The sequence below is a fragment of the Rattus norvegicus genome, unplaced genomic scaffold (genome assembly GCF_021556685.1).
Source record: "Rattus norvegicus strain SHRSP/BbbUtx unplaced genomic scaffold, alternate assembly SHRSP_T2T haplotype2-0000026, whole genome shotgun sequence".
NCBI lineage: Eukaryota > Metazoa > Chordata > Mammalia > Rodentia > Muridae > Rattus > Rattus norvegicus.
The window spans coordinates 608,333-621,932 of NW_028238785.1; the positions used below are offsets into that span (position 1 = coordinate 608,333).

General features: G+C 43.9%; 1 protein-coding gene and 1 pseudogene across 2 annotated transcripts in view; one reads left to right on the forward strand and one right to left on the reverse strand.

Moving 5' to 3' along the window:
• Window positions 1-2,966: 2,966 nt before the first annotated feature.
• On the reverse strand, window positions 2,967-3,888 carry LOC147997897 (DNA-directed RNA polymerase II subunit GRINL1A pseudogene; annotated as a pseudogene).
• The window catches only part of LOC134483430 (uncharacterized), a 37,905-nt gene continuing 27,613 nt past the window's right edge, over window positions 3,309-13,600 (forward strand). Inside the window, exons 1-2 of one of the 2 annotated variants that reach the window (XM_087601513.1) lie at window positions 3,309-3,386; window positions 11,907-12,041. In XM_087601513.1, coding sequence (XP_087457639.1) covers window positions 12,017-12,041 — 25 coding nt within the window. In that variant the 5' untranslated portion in view covers window positions 3,309-3,386; window positions 11,907-12,016. The remainder of the gene's footprint in view (window positions 3,387-11,906; window positions 12,042-13,600) is intronic. The other variant, XM_087601514.1, reaches the window with a different exon arrangement.

Sequence of the window (13,600 nt, forward strand, 5' to 3'; positions counted from 1 at the left end):
GAGCATCGTATTTCAAGGCATTAATTACTTTTGTAGCACTTTCATTACCTTCCAAATGGGCTTGAATTAACTTCCAATCATGTTCTGTATCATTATCCATATATTTATTAACACAAAAGTAGTAGGATTTCAATCATATCTTAAATCCTCATATTTTTCAATAAATAACTTCTTTCGACCCAACCATTCTACTGTTTGTTTTGAAACATCTACTTGATGTTGAAGTCTAGTATCAGTTTTAGTTTGCTCTATCCATAACTCATGTGAATCTTTATGCCAGTCTTCAACAAAATGCTTTGTCTCAATAGATGTTTTTAATGCTATGCTGGAAATGGCTGCCAAAGTAGCAACAGAAATAAGACTTAAAATAGTAGGTACAAACTCCAATAATTCTTTTACTGTTCCTCAGCAGATTATTAAAAAAATCAATAATCATATAATTAAGAGGATCTTGAGACCAATGATGTCTCAAATTAACAGGCATCCATACATATATTTTTTGCTGAATATCATAATAGAATATTGATTTATATTAAACTAAATAGATGAATTAATACATGAATACTAATGACAATTAGTACAAGCAAATCCATTAGCAAAATTAAATCTACCTATTAAAAAGAAATATGGCATAGGAATACAAGTAGTAACCTTTTCTTTCTTAAATGTTGTAAAATTATACTGAGAGGCAGATTGAGCAGTCCCAGAAAAGCTTCCATTAGCAAGCACAGCTTCTTTTAATGCAGTGACAGTCTTCCACAAATGAGCTTGAAACACAGTAGGATCTTCCACAGAGGCCAGTCGGTTATCAGCAATGCCTCCATCTCCACACTCCATCAGCAAGCATCCATTAAGGCATTCATTCTCCTCTCAGTTCATCCTGGTAACATTTGACAAATAACAAGTGGTAACATTCCATTCTGAACATGTATTAATAATTGGCCATAAGGACCCCAATTTATTCATTTATCTTGAATAATTTTTCGAAACATGCCAGGGCAGTATTTCCAATTGCATGGGAGATATTTTAAGCCTACATAAGTAAACCAAGCACAAATAGGATATACTGGCTCGCTAACAAATGTAATGTTATTCCAATTTTGGTTATAGACCAAGCTGTCAATCCTGGAGCCTGTAACAATTATTCCTGGTAATCGCCAATTTTAATAACCCATTTGTAGGCCTGGTCTCTTTCCTAAACACAAAGGCATCTTTAATCCAGCACAAGGAAAATTATACAAAGCTCCATCACGTCTATTCAAAAGGTCAAATTATTCCAAAGAGATGATAAAATGCTTGGGGTGGTGTGTAAAACCACATCTGTTTGCCCGCCAAGTAGCAGGTTCAAATAAAGGTGGACAAGGAATATAAGCCTGATAACTCGCATTGGCCACAACAGAAGAAACCGTGAGTAAAGCACACACTGCTAACAATACGTGCTCAGCAGTAAAGGACTTTCCTGTAGGAGACAACATAGTTTTCCTTTCAGTGCTTAATCGCCTCACCTAGGTAATGGGGTTGTCACTGCATCGATCCTTCTCCGTTGTCGTTTGGCGACACTAAGAGAAGCCAGGGCCTCAGTAATGGAGGACACCTCCTTCATCTCCTGAGAACATCCATCAGGAGAGAATGTAGCTGGTTTAACTGGATTCTTCTGAGGGTAGGGAGCGGTTCTTATCATTCTGTGCTTGGATCCGTCTCCTGGGTAACCAGAATTGTCCCCCATCCTGTAAGGAGACAAAATCCTCTCCCCTACATACAGTAAAGTCCCTTCCTGTCATTCAGCATCTCGGCAATTTTTATCCATATTGTCTGTTCCATGCCTTCAGGGAGAAGTCCAATAAAGTGTCTATCTGCTCTGCATATAACTTCACCTTGTGGTAAATTAAGAAGAGTAATAAAAAATAATGCTTATGCCAATATTACTCTGGGACTGGTATGCCAACTCCATTCAGGCTGTGTAAGGTCATCTCTTTTCCTCCTTTTTAATTTTATAATTTGTCATTTCAGGGTATGGTGAACTCTTTCAACAAAAGCTTGTCCTTGTGGATGGCATTCTATACCAGTAATATGTACAATATGATATCATTGACAAAATGGTTTTTTTTTTTTTGCTCTGATTGGTATTTTATTTCTCCTTTACAAGTTCCACATAATAGACAAAGGCTTTTTGATAACATTGTTATCTTTGCTGGAAATGATCATATAATCATTTTAAAAAGCACAAATGTGCACATACAGGACTGAGGTTTCTGCAGCCTGTAAACACCTCTGTGGGTTTAACGAGGGAAAATGCAATATACTGAAAATTCAACTGTAACTCTTAGAAAAACACCGGTTTCCTTACTAATCACGAGTGTCCTGTACAGGGACCTATCATCCCAGATGGCAATGAGTTCAAGCCTAGGGCAGCCAGGAGCAGCTCCCCATACCGGGTCAGAAGACCCTCCCCACCCAGCACTTCTTCCAAGTGCTCCTTAACCTCATCACAGGTGACAGCAGTCACCCCAAGAGAGGACAGAGCAGCAGACACAGTGGTGGTGGTTCCCAAGTGTTGTATGCGGCATTTCACATCCAGCGTCTCAGGAACGTGTCCATGCAAGCATGCGTACCATTCTTTAGACTGCTCCCCTCATTTCTTGAGTGAGGGGACCAGGCCTTCCTAATTCACTTTTGGTGCCTGGAATAACAAAATATTTCACCAGAAGGGGTGCAAGCAGTGCTATCTGATAAGAATACGAAGAAGAAAAAAGCAGATATCTTAAAGAAAACGTGTGTTCTACTCACACTAAAATGTCAGACCAATGCATAATATACTGCAAAGCTGTAACACAATACGGCCAAACACAATGTTCAAATATTGAACTGTTCAAGCATGTGAAGATCATCTTCTGAAAGACAAACTGGGTTCTTATTTTGTAGCTACCTTTGTGTAACTTCAACTGCTGTCCCTCAACAAGGTCTGACACTGTCTTGGTACTTGTTTGGAAGTTGGATGAGACAATGTAAGCTCAACAGTCAACTCCCGGGATCTCCCAGCGCTCATTTTCAGCATTCATCCGAGGACTGGGCATCATCTTCATCCCTCACTTCTCGGTATCTCCCTGAAGACTCCCCTTCTGGATTGTAGCTCTGCATTGTAATATTCAGTCTCTCAGCTAGTTTCTGTGCTGCGAGCTTTGCCCGCATCTTCTCATAATTCTGCTTCTGCTCTTTCTGCAAAGCCAGTGACTCTTCTATGGAGAGCAGCTGTGCAGGCAGGGGGTGGAGCAGAAGAAGGTGAGCTGCTGTGACATCATCAAGATGCTGCCTAGCCCTGCATAGCTGCTCTTCTGAGGAAGCAGGAGACTGAACCCTCTGACAATGACTTGGTGAGTCACTCTGTTGTGTGGGTAACACATTGGTCTTAAACTTATGAGGAGGGGGCACTGGGTTTCTAGCTCGCATTTCTATCACTGTCATGTAATGAGGCTTCTTAGGAGTCTCACTCTGCAGTTCTGGAAAGTTCTCAGTGCTGGTGTTTTCTTCTGAGGGTTCAGTCTGGTCTGCAGTTGTGATCTTTTGCAATTTAGTGATAAACAGACTGTCGACGCTGCTGGAAACCTCTTCCACTTGACTTGAATGCTGGGGGAGTTGTTCATTAACTTAAGATGGGGGAGCCTGGGCTGTGATGCGGACAGACGGGCTGGTACTCACTGTGCAGCCAGTCTCCAAAGTCTCTTCATTGCCTTTGTGAGTGAGCTGTGTAGGTCCCTGAGTTTCTGAGGTTGTTTTAGATGATTCAATGTCTACTGACGAACATTCAGGAACTAATGATGAAGTATCAAGCATCAGGTCAGAATTCTGGGCCTTGTCTATGTCGGTATCAACTCTTGTGGTTGCTTTATGCCTTAGCTTACAGTCAACACTAACAGGATGAAGTAGTTCAGTTCTCCCTCTGACCTCTTCACTTTCTGAAATGGCAGCTTTCAGTTTGGCAGTGGTGTCTGAGATCTTTTTACCTTTGTCGGGCAATTTGCAAATGAATTTTTCTTTGCGCAAAAGTCTCTCCTGGCGCCTCAACCTCTCCCGCAGCTCCGCCAAACTCTGCCGCCCCACGTCCTCAGGAACTGGGGGCTCAAGCCTCAGGGCAGGGAGCACATTGTGCATGGGCTGAGGCTGGCCCCGCAGGCAGGGTTCCCCAGCAGGGCCCATGGTGGTCGCAGGCTTCGTGGGGGCCGCAACTCTGGAGCACGTGCAGGAGTCGCCATTTTCCTGGAAGAGCCGACAAAATTGTTTAAATTGATAAGAAATATATGTTGGTCCATAATCAGTTTTAATTTTAGAAGGCGGTCCCATAACAGCAGAAGTTTCCAATAGATGCTGTATAACATGAGCAGTGCGTACTCCTGGCAATGGTGTAGCCCATACAAATTTTGAAAAATTATCTATGCTTACATGTATATATGAAAGGCGACCAAACTCAGAAATATGGGTTCCATCCATCTGCCACGATGTATTAGGTTGCATTCTTCTGGGATTAATTTCAGATGGAATACATTTTATAAGTGAAGGCTCACAAATACCACAATTAGCAATAATTTGTTTGGCTTGAGAATAGGGAAGCTTATATTTAATATGTAAATATCCTGCATTGGCATGATTATGACTGTTTTCTTCTGGGGTAGCAAATGCCACTAATTGATCTACCATATGATTGCCATGTGTTAAAGATGCTGGCAATCTTGAATGTGATCTAATATGTGTAATGAATATTCTAGAGTTTCAGAATAACAATAGTCCTTTAATATGTGAGAATAACATTTAATATCGGCTTAGATGTAGAAACAACAGCAGTCGCAATATTCTGTACTACTACAACATAAGCTGACTCGGCTTTAATATTTTTACATCATGAGTAAAATCCTGCAATACATTAATTACTTCTAATACTTCATTTTGTTGAACTGACCCAAAAGAAGATTCTTGTCCCCAAAATTTATCTTTGGTCCAATAAGCCATCTGTCTTAGATGTTTGGTCTTAGAGCCATCTGTAAACACAGTAAGGGCAGATGGTAATGGATCAACAGAAATTAGTGTATTTATCACATTTTTTTTTGTTTTCTTAAGCAATCCCAGAATTTACTATGGGGAAAATGAAATTCAGTATTTCTAGTGTAAGAAATCATGGGTAATTGAAAAACTTCAGACGTCTGCATTAAATATTCCACTTTATTTTTGCTTAATGAGAAAACAAAAGCAGCACAATCATATCCCCACAGTGTAACAGGTCTTTGTATGCCTTGCTGAATAATTAAAGAAATTTGTTCCTCATATGTTGTTAATGTTTTGTTAAAGATAAATTTAATATGTATCCATTCTAAAGGCAACTCATCTTGAGCTAAAGTGCCTATAGGATATTCAAGAGTATTTCAATGTATAAGTTAATAACTCTATCTGGATCAATATGTGCCAAATATGCATCTTTCCATTTTCAGAAAAGATATCCTCTTCCATGCCTTCATATAAGCATTAATATCCCCAGTTTCCTTTCTAGGTAATAATGCTCTCCTGTACTCTTCATTAGCATTTTCAAAAGCAAGCATTTTCAGCAGTTGTCCTCTAGCTTCCTCTCCTACCACTGTTCTTTCCATTGTTAATTTTAGTATACATAAAAACTTAATATATGGTTCATAGAAAGTTACTGCCTTTTTCAACCAACTACTATCTTCCTTTATAATAAGTTGGTTGGGCCACACCTTGAACCGATGATAGACATTGTCCCAGGATAGACATTCTTTATCAGCAGGTCTCAGGGTAGGACTGGATATGTGACCCTGTGCTATAGCACTGTCCAGAGTGGTAAATGCAGCTTCTGAAGAGGAATGCAGGCCTGGCCTCTAGACCTCCATCTTCCAGGCCTGTCTGCAGAGCCTGATGCCCTGGCAAAAGAGACTCCTTCTCTCCAGAGGAGCACTGCAGTCAAATGACATCTCAGTGATGAAAACTACCAGTCCCCAAAGGCATGCCACTGAGCGGAGATAGCCTCAGTCATGCACCTCTGCCCATCCCCAGTTCCTCGTGTCAGTAACTCAACCCTTTCATGAACTAGATGGCAATACTTGAGGCAGGATGATCAGTAGTTTACTGGCCAATCTGGGCTCTATGAGATGCTCTCCCTGAAATCAGAGCCAGCAGGAAATTCAGTATGAAAGCTCTTTGTAGCCAAGCTCAACAACCCGGTTCAGAGCCTGGGACCCCACACGGTAGGATAAAGTGACTCCCATGGCCTTTTCCTCTACCTTCAACACTCATGCTTTGGAATGCACACCCTACAATGAGATCAATACACATGGAATAAAAATTAAACAGAAAAATTAATGAAGACAATGCAGACAATGTTTTAAAAGATCCTGGGAGTCCTCACTCTGCACTTCCCTTTCCTTTGTCTTGGGAACATCACCTGCACCAGAGGCTGAGACTTCCTGCAAGAGAGAGAGGAGAGATGCACTGTTCATTCCACTGGAGCTGTGCAAAGACCAGAGCCACCTGTCTTTTCCTGATAGTGGGAGCTGGGCCCAAGTGTGGGCTACTCCTACTAGAGGCACCACAAGAAGAGGACCACCTTCCTCAAACCTTCCAGCAGGGCTGGGAGCTGGAGGCTTCTGGTATTGGCTTCTCCCTGCAGCAGGGGGCAAAACGTGGGCATATGAGGTAACATGGAACCCTGTAATTCTACAAAGTGCAGAAGATCCTGATGTCCCTCATGGTGCCCCAGAGCCTGCTCACCACACATGGAGGCTTCAGTAACATGGCCTTGTCCTGACCTGTGTGCACTCTGCATCCTCACTCTCTACCCCCTGCTTTTCGGCGTTGGAAGTCTCAGGTGTAGGAGGTGCCTACCATAGGCCTCTTCTCTCAGCATTTCAGCATTTTACATTTTATGTAGTTTGTGGTGTTCCTGTGCCATGATATGCACATGGAGAGCAGAGGACACAATGTGGACTCAGTTCTCTACTTTCACCAGATGATCAAACTGAGGCCATGAGGCTGGGTGGCAGAGCCTTTCCCTGCTGAGCTGTGATACCCACTTGACCTTCACCAAGCATCCTTTGCTGTACACAGTTACATCAGCCTGTGACCCTCATCCTCCAGACTCTTATGAAGCAAACCCCATAGGTGTGGAGCTCTCATGTTAGCCAGGCCTAAAGGGGAAGGCAGCAAGCCCTTCAGGAACTCTAGAAAAATGTCTATACTGGGACTAAACTGGTGCTGCCATGTAGGGCTACATTTTTCCTTTAAAACAGGAGGATTTGTGGTGGTGGTGGTGTACACCTTTGATCCTAACACTTGGGAGGCAGAGGCAGACAGATCTCTGTGAATTCTAGGCCAGCTCCCTCTATAGAGCTAGTTCCAGGTCAGCTACACAAAAGAAACCCTGTTTCCATGAGTAAAACAAAGAAAGAGAAAGAAAGAAAGAAAGAAAGAAAGAAAGAAAGAAAGAAAGGATTTATATTTTGTATACAATGAGATGCCTGCATGTCTATACCTGAACCATCATGTTAACTATAACTCTTGTCACATCTGCATTAATTCAAATACTGAGGGCTAAATGCTTAAATATTAATGACAATACAATTGGGGGTGGTGCTGAAGAGATGGATGGTTTAGTGGCTAAGAGCAGAAGACCAGGGTTCAGTTCCCAGTGCCCACATGGTGGCTCGTATTAGCCTGTAATTGCAGTTCAGTGGAATCGTTCTGGACTTCATGGGCACCAGACATACCACATGGTGCACAAGCATTTATTAGGTGAAACACTCAGGCCCATAAAAATAAGTAAATAAAATATATGGTTAACAGACACTGTGATTCAGGAAGTTCTTAGTGACTTTGGTTATCATTTCTCTCTCACGGAGAAATGTCTTCCTCATGGCTCGGCCTCCCTGGCTTCTAGGACATTCCCTAGCTCTGTGGAGCATGAAGTACTCAACACCATAAGCCAAGCATTGCAAAGCCATCTGCACCTTCACTGCTACACCTTCACCATGGCTGTGTCTAAAGGGAGAGACTTGGAATCCCACAGATGCAAGGCCAAACCTGTTGGGCTATGTGAGCCCACCCACCCAATAGTCAGATCTACTCCTGTCCTTGGCTATGGCATGAGGCTCTTAAGACAAATTAATCTGAAGGATCTCAACAGCTATGCTGTTAGACCTCTCATTGCTCTGCCCGACCTACAAGCTCCTTTCCTGGCTGAAATTCACACCCGAACTCCTCTCCTGCCTCAGCCACCATCAGCTCTTCTACTCCTCTCCACCTGTGCTCTGAATAATCCACACTAAGGTGGACGTTAACCTCTTGTGGACCTCCAGACGTATGCTTGTGATTACTCTTCATTGGCTGTTTTGTATGGGTAGGCGGGTTCTTCTAGTCTCATGCAGAACACTGCTCACACATTTTGGATCTTACAACACCCTCTTGATTGAGAATCCTGACTAATGACTGACTGACCTTCCATGCCTGAAGTCACCCTCTGTCTCCCAGTCCAAGATGAGAATCCCCACCCTAACCCCATGGTGTCCAGTTTCATCTCAGAAGCTAGACTCTGCACTACCCAATATCATTTGGATCTCGGCCACTAATTCTCTGTTAAATCGTTCCTCTCTTCTTTAAAACAAATTCATTTTGTTGTTTATTTTTTGAGACAGGGTTTCTCTGTTTGGCCCTGGCTATTCTGACATGCTCTCTGTAGATCAGACTTGTCAGGAAACCAGATATCGGCCTGCCTCTGCCTCTTAAGCACTGGGATTACTGGATTGTGCCAGCATGTTTAATTAAAAATTAATTAGTGGCAGTGCATGTTGGCACATGCCTTTAATTCCATCCGTTGGGAGGTAGAGGCATTGTGAGTTCCAGGACAGCCAGGGCTATAAATTAACACCTTGTCTCAAAGAAAACAAGCCAAAAATGAAACAAAAATGTTGCAATATGGTCTTAGGTATGTAACTGAGTCTGTTCTTGAACTGTGAATCCTCCCACTTTCACTCAGGTGCTAATCAGCAGGCTTCTGTCTTGACTTTCACTGTGCACTCAGGGCTGCCAGGACTGTTACCTCTCCCAGTCTAACTCCTGACTCTCTGATCAGCATCATCACAAAACTCCTGCTAAGAATTAAGGAAACCTGAATTCTAAGGAACAGTCGGAGCTCCAGTATTTCCAAAGCTCACTCTAATACAGATGGATCCTATGCTGCAGTAAAATGGTCACAGCTGGAGGTCTTAATTCCAGGACTTGGGACAGAGGGGTTGGAGGATCTTGAATTCAAGGTTATTTTTATGTTACAGTGTTGCTCAAAGCGAGTTGGGCTGCTACAAGATACCCTGTCTCAAAACTATACCAAACACACCTAAAATGAAACAGAGGAGTTTGAGTGGGCACAGATGGGAAAGCTCGGCACTTTATGGCTAAGCCACCTGCTGCCAGCACCAAAGTCCATGCACAGCCCCGATTCTGAGCTGCCTCTGGGACCCCACTTAGGAGCATGCACCAAAGTAGCTCAGATCCAGGGCTTTTGGTCTAAGAGGAATTCAGGCAGTCACATTTGGATGCCAGTTCTCCAGCTCAACTGCCTGTCAGCCCAGGATCTGGTCTTAGTCATGGCTTGGCATCCCTAAATTCCTCCCAGCTGTGCTCTGAACTCACCCTGTGCCCGGTTCTGATGAATCTGCCATTCTCCATGGGAGTAGCCTCAAGAAGTCCCTCACATCTGAAGCACCACTCTGAGTGCACTAAATACTGCAGGGGAGGGGCGTGGCCAGCAGAGCACCCACCCCTTTCAGCTGTAGAACATTTAGCTCTAGAGTGAGCACTGCTGTGCATTGTGGATCTTAAGCAGTATTCCAGCCTTGGCCTGGGAAGAGCCGTTGACACCCACACTTTCTGGGGTGACATTGTCTCCTGAGGATAGAGTCAGGTGAGGAGCGGCAACTGATGTTCATGAGAGACAAACTTTCTTCACCACCTGCCCATGCTGGCCCTAGGATCTGGGCTTTTTGGGTGACATGAGTGTTGAGCCCCCCAGGTAGATGGGTTTTCAGGGGTCAGGTGGTTATTGTCACCAAAGGTATCCACAAGGATAAGTCATACTGTACTAATTCCCATATTAGATCCCTTCTCATGGGTCACAGAGGTCGTGCTGGGTCCTAAATGTGGACCCAGGTTCCTGGCACTTTTGAAGAGACTGGTCAGGGCGCAGGCTTCAGGACATTTTGTTTGAATTATTTTGGGGGATTTTATTTTTACTGTTGGGGGCAAACCTAGGGCTGCCATGTGCTGGGAAAAGGCTTTGCCACAGCTGTAGATCATCCCTAATTATAAACTCCTAAATTCTCCCAATCCTGGAACTTTCTAGGTCCCTCACATGATGCAACCTTTGGGGGATTCCTCACATAGAATCATGGGGCGGATTGCATCCCAAAGAGAGACAGTGGGAAATGTTCCCCAGTGTCTGCCTGTGGCTGTGGTGATGAGAGTGGATGTAGTGACCAGTGGATGGCAGGGCCCATGTGAAACCCTTTTGGTTTCCACTTGAGTGGAATCTTCACCATGCCTTTTTTTTTTTTTTCTTGAAACACAGGTTGGCCTGGAACTTACAGTCTTCCATCACTCTGACTCAGTTTCCCATGACTGGGATCACAGGCTTAAATTACTATGCCCATCTTTCTTTTTTTGTATTTATAAATCTTCTAAAAGCCAGAAGGATATAGAATTTAAAATTTTGCGGTCCAAGGCATTTCCAACAGGGGATTCTTGACCTAGGAGTGTCCAGACCAGTGTTTATTGTGTGGCTACTTCATTCCCATAACAGCTTATTTTTGACAAAGAGTTCCAAGGTGTGATGTCACTGGGCATCAGGCGGTGTCCCAAATAGCAGCACTGACTCAGGTTGTAATTTAGGCTGGAGAAACTTACTAGGACCCTGGTAATCCTAGCACCCTGGGGCCTCACATGTCCTTAGTCTGATCTAGTGATGAATCAACTGCTCTTGAGGGTGGATTGGAATTCTAGTCACTGTGAGGCAGGAGCATTAGTATCCTACAGCCACTCTGGGCTCCATAGGAAGACCCTGTTTCAATATAAAAGGGGTCACCTGCGAGTTCTTACTGTCTTCTCTGAGGCCTTCCTGCTGGAGTTAGAATAGCTGTCTCACCAAGTTGAAGTAGAGGGCAGAATGTTGGTGCCTTCTATAATGAGGACTAGTAACAGATAGTCTATGGAAATTCTAGAAAGTTCTACAGGTATTTATGTCCTGTGCATGGGAATTGCTGGCTTCCCTGTGTCCTTTGCCTTTAATTTGCAGTCCATGGGGCACCTGGGAATGTCCCCAAACCAGGCTGCACACAGGGCTTGTCCCATGATTCTCACTTGCACCCAGTGCCTGCCTGATTGTCATAAGTCTGACAGAGCCACTGTATGCTCACCTGACACCTGCAGAGAGCACTATATGGGGCCCTACCATCCCCACACTGCCCATCAGTGTCTACAATGTCCCTATATGGCACTGAGATGATCTAAGCTGCTTCCGGCCTATGTGCTGCATCAGAATCTGACCATTCCTAATTTCCTCCTCTCACACCCACACTAGAAGCCCTGTACCCACACTAGCCCCAGCTGGCCTGTTGCCTACTGACATCTCATGGACTCTGCTCCAATCCCCTGCCCTGCCCTGCCCTGCCCTGCCCTGCTGTGCCCTGCCCCAATGCCCTGCCCTGCCCCAGTGCCCTGCGCTGCCCTGCCCCAATCCCCTGCCCTGCCCTGCCCTGCCCTGCCCTGCTGTGCCCTGCCCAAAACCCCTGCCCTGCCCCAATGCCCTGCCCTGCCCTGCCACAATCCCCTGCCCTGCCCTGCCCTGCCCTGCCCTCACTCAGCTGACAATGTGGACATCTCAAGACAGTCACTGGACAATGGCTGACACACTTGTCTGAAGACTGGAAATGTTTCTCGATCTTGGAGAGGAAAGAAGGACCCTCCACCTACAATGTCCTCTAAGGAAGTTTATTCAGGTGAGGGATGACAGGGACTGTTTTGTCTCATGTCACACATGTCAGTAGAAAATATCCTAGGTATTGGATGCCGCTGTTAGCATTAACAGAACAAAGCACATAGTGTTGGGAAGATTAATAAATTATGAGTAGGATTAGAAAACCCCAAGCCTCTTCCAGGTCCTAAGAGAGCAAAAAATACCACCAAACATAGCATTAATGTGATAGGTTGGTTAAATCTAGTTACTAGATTCTAGTGTGATACCTATGACTTTTTGTGTCATGCTCAGCTTATAATGACTAGAGGACCTAAGCTTGAGAGTCACCAATGCCTCTCCCTTGCTTCTCCAGCTGCTGAGCATTGAAAAGCCCTAATGAGACAGCATCTGTTTGCAGACATACTGGATAAGTCTTCTGCACTTTATCTCTCTGAGTCACCTCCACTCTCAGTAAGTCAGTTTAATTCCATAAATTGTAAATGAGTCACGTGGAAAATATACTTTCTCAATACGATCACAGATTTCCATGTAAAAGGTGAAACATGAACTATCCCACCTAAGTTCTGGGCTTGCACAGACCTGCTCTGCAAAAGAAACATGTGGTCACAGCTGCAGTCTGCATTCACTATGGATGCTCTTGAGGACCTCCCTAAACTGCATAGATTAAGATAATTATCTTGCTTTCTATCAAAAGAATTCATTATGCCAAGTTGGCCTGTAGAAGGAGGCTAGTCTCTTCTGTATTTTATCAGATGTGCATAATCTATATGATCATCGATAGTAAGTGAAAGCTCTGTTTGGAATTGAAACTGAGTGATGCTGGAGGATGATGCTGAATGCACAATGAGCAGTGGAGGCACCAGAGCCCGGTGTGGATGCCTAGCAGGCTACCACATTGAGCAGGCACCCCTCAACCACCTGTACATACAAATCTCCTGAGATCTCTCTCCTTAATGGGAGATGATGGCGTCCATCTAGTATAGCACATGCCCTGGAAGGACAAAAGCTACCTACAGGAGCTGTGGTGATGGCTCACAGGTTAGAGCATCTGCTGCTCTCTCAGAAGAACCACATGGTCCCTAACAATCATCTACAATGGGGAATGCTATTCCCTCTTTTGGATCATGAGGGAAATGCACTCAGGAGTGGCCCAGATATACATTTGAAAAAAAAAGATCCATTGAGTTAAATGATAAAAATAAATATAATCAGCACCAATAAAAAACACAGCATATGAATGATCAAATGAAACAGCACCTATAAAAACCTATTTCCCAAAATGACGTTGATGGTCATTATCTTTGTGGTTTAATACTAATGCTGTATTGTAAGAAAAACCGAGGCACATGGTTCTCGATTAGGATTATTCTATATTCCTTTGTGAAAGTTGTCATTTTTTCTGCAGCTCTACAGGCATGAGTGTGTGTTACTCAATATCTGGGCAAACAGTCAATAAGGAATGGGTGTTGTAGACTGATATAGATTAGGATGAGCAGAACACATGACAGCATGGATACAGTATGTCAGTGATTACATCATAAAGTGTGTGTCCATAAAAAAAGTCACATTATCCACACAAAA